Genomic DNA, 1,637 nt, shown 5'->3' on the forward strand with positions numbered 1-1,637 from the left:
TAACAAGTTTGATTGCTTAACATGTTGGAAACATTTAATCATGTAAATATCAATCTCAATTAATATATATAAACATGGAAAAGTTCGGGTCACTACACCCCCCCCGGAAGTTGGCAATGTGTATGGGTCACATATGCCAAACTTGTAGATACAAGTATGAAATGGAGCTTTGCAGAGTGGTTTGGTGAGAACATCTGCAATTTGTGCTGTAGAGGGGATGAAATGAATAGAAAGTTGACCAGCTTTGACTTTATCCCTGACAATATGGCAGTCAATTTCAATGTGTTTGGTCCTTGCATGTTGTACAGGATTTGCTACTAGGGCTATTGTGGAGGCATTATCACAAAAAAATAGGGACATATGTGGTAGTAGGAACATGTAGGTCATGTAATAAACTCTGTAGCCATGTTATTTCACAAGTGCAGTCTGCAAGTGCCCTATACTCTGCTTCAGTAGATGATCTAGACACCATAGTTTGCTTTTTGGATTGCCAGGAAATTAAACAAGAACTCAAGTAAATGCAGTAACCTGTAACATACCTTCTAGAAATAGAGCATTTGATCCAGTCACTATCACAGTAGGCCTGTAAAGATAATGAAGTATGTTGTAGAAAGTGTAAGCCCTGTCCAGGAGACAACTTGATGTATCTAAGTACTTTGTATAAGGCCTGAAGATGACTTGTTTTAGGAGATTGACTAAACTGACTAAGTATTTGAGCTGCAAAGGACAAGTCAGGCCTGGTGATAGTGCAATAAATTAGTTTGCCAACAAGTGTTCTGTATTGGGTAGCATCAGGTAAAGGTTCACCAATGTTGTCTGTGAGATTAATGGTTGGATCTAAAGGGATATTAGATGGCTTTTCAACAAGTATACCAGCTAAGTGAAGAAGTTCCAAGGCATATTTCCTTTGTGATATTGTAATACCTTGTAAGTTTCTAAGGAATTCAATCCCTAGATAGTAATGTATGGAACCAAGGTCTTTGATGCTAAAAGTTGTATCAAGCTGCTGTTTAACATCAGAAATGAGTTTGGGATTGTTACCAGTAAGAAGCAAGTCATCAACATAGATGACAAGTGCCAAGAAAGTGGTACCCTTATTATATGTGAGCAAGGAGGTATCTGCATAGCTCTGCTTAAAGCCATAAGTTATCAGAAAAAGTGAGTTTAGTAAACCACTATCTATTAGCCTGTTTCAAACCATATAAAGACTTTTGTAATTTGCAAACAGAGTTTGGTGGAACAGATTTGGTATATCCCTGTGGTATGTGCATATAGACTTCTTCATTTAGATCACCATGGAGAAATGCATTATTGACATCTAGTTGTTCAATTTCCCAATTATGGTGAACCGCGGTTGCAATTAGTGCCCTAACTGTTACCATTTTTGCAACATGTGCAAAGGTTTCTTTATAATTGATAGATTCTGTGGCCATCAAGCTGAGAGTATTGCTCTTGAAGCTCCTTCCATAGTTCACTTGCAGTGTTGACAAAATTGAATGAGTTGCTGATCTGGTCCGTTATCGTATTGAGTATCCATGATATAATCATGTCATTTTTCATCTCCCATAGTGCTCTTGTTCTTGAATTAGTTTCTGGTTCAGCAAGTTCACCTTAACGATCTTCAGTTTGTTCTTTGC

The 1,637-nt window shown here is 37.6% G+C and overlaps 1 protein-coding gene across 1 annotated transcript; it reads right to left on the reverse strand.

Moving 5' to 3' along the window:
- Positions 1–340: 340 nt before the first annotated feature.
- LOC139845656 (uncharacterized mitochondrial protein AtMg00810-like) lies at positions 341–1,382 on the reverse strand. The gene is made up of 2 exons (XM_071835921.1): positions 1,227–1,382; positions 341–1,129 (listed from the first exon to the last, which is right to left on the reverse strand). The coding sequence occupies exons 1-2, from the start codon at positions 1,380–1,382 to the stop codon at positions 341–343; spliced, it is 945 nt and encodes a 314-aa protein (XP_071692022.1).
- Between the last annotated feature and the right edge of the window lie 255 nt (positions 1,383–1,637).

This window comes from Rutidosis leptorrhynchoides, chromosome 1, assembly GCF_046630445.1.
Source record: "Rutidosis leptorrhynchoides isolate AG116_Rl617_1_P2 chromosome 1, CSIRO_AGI_Rlap_v1, whole genome shotgun sequence".
Lineage (NCBI taxonomy): Eukaryota > Viridiplantae > Streptophyta > Magnoliopsida > Asterales > Asteraceae > Rutidosis > Rutidosis leptorrhynchoides.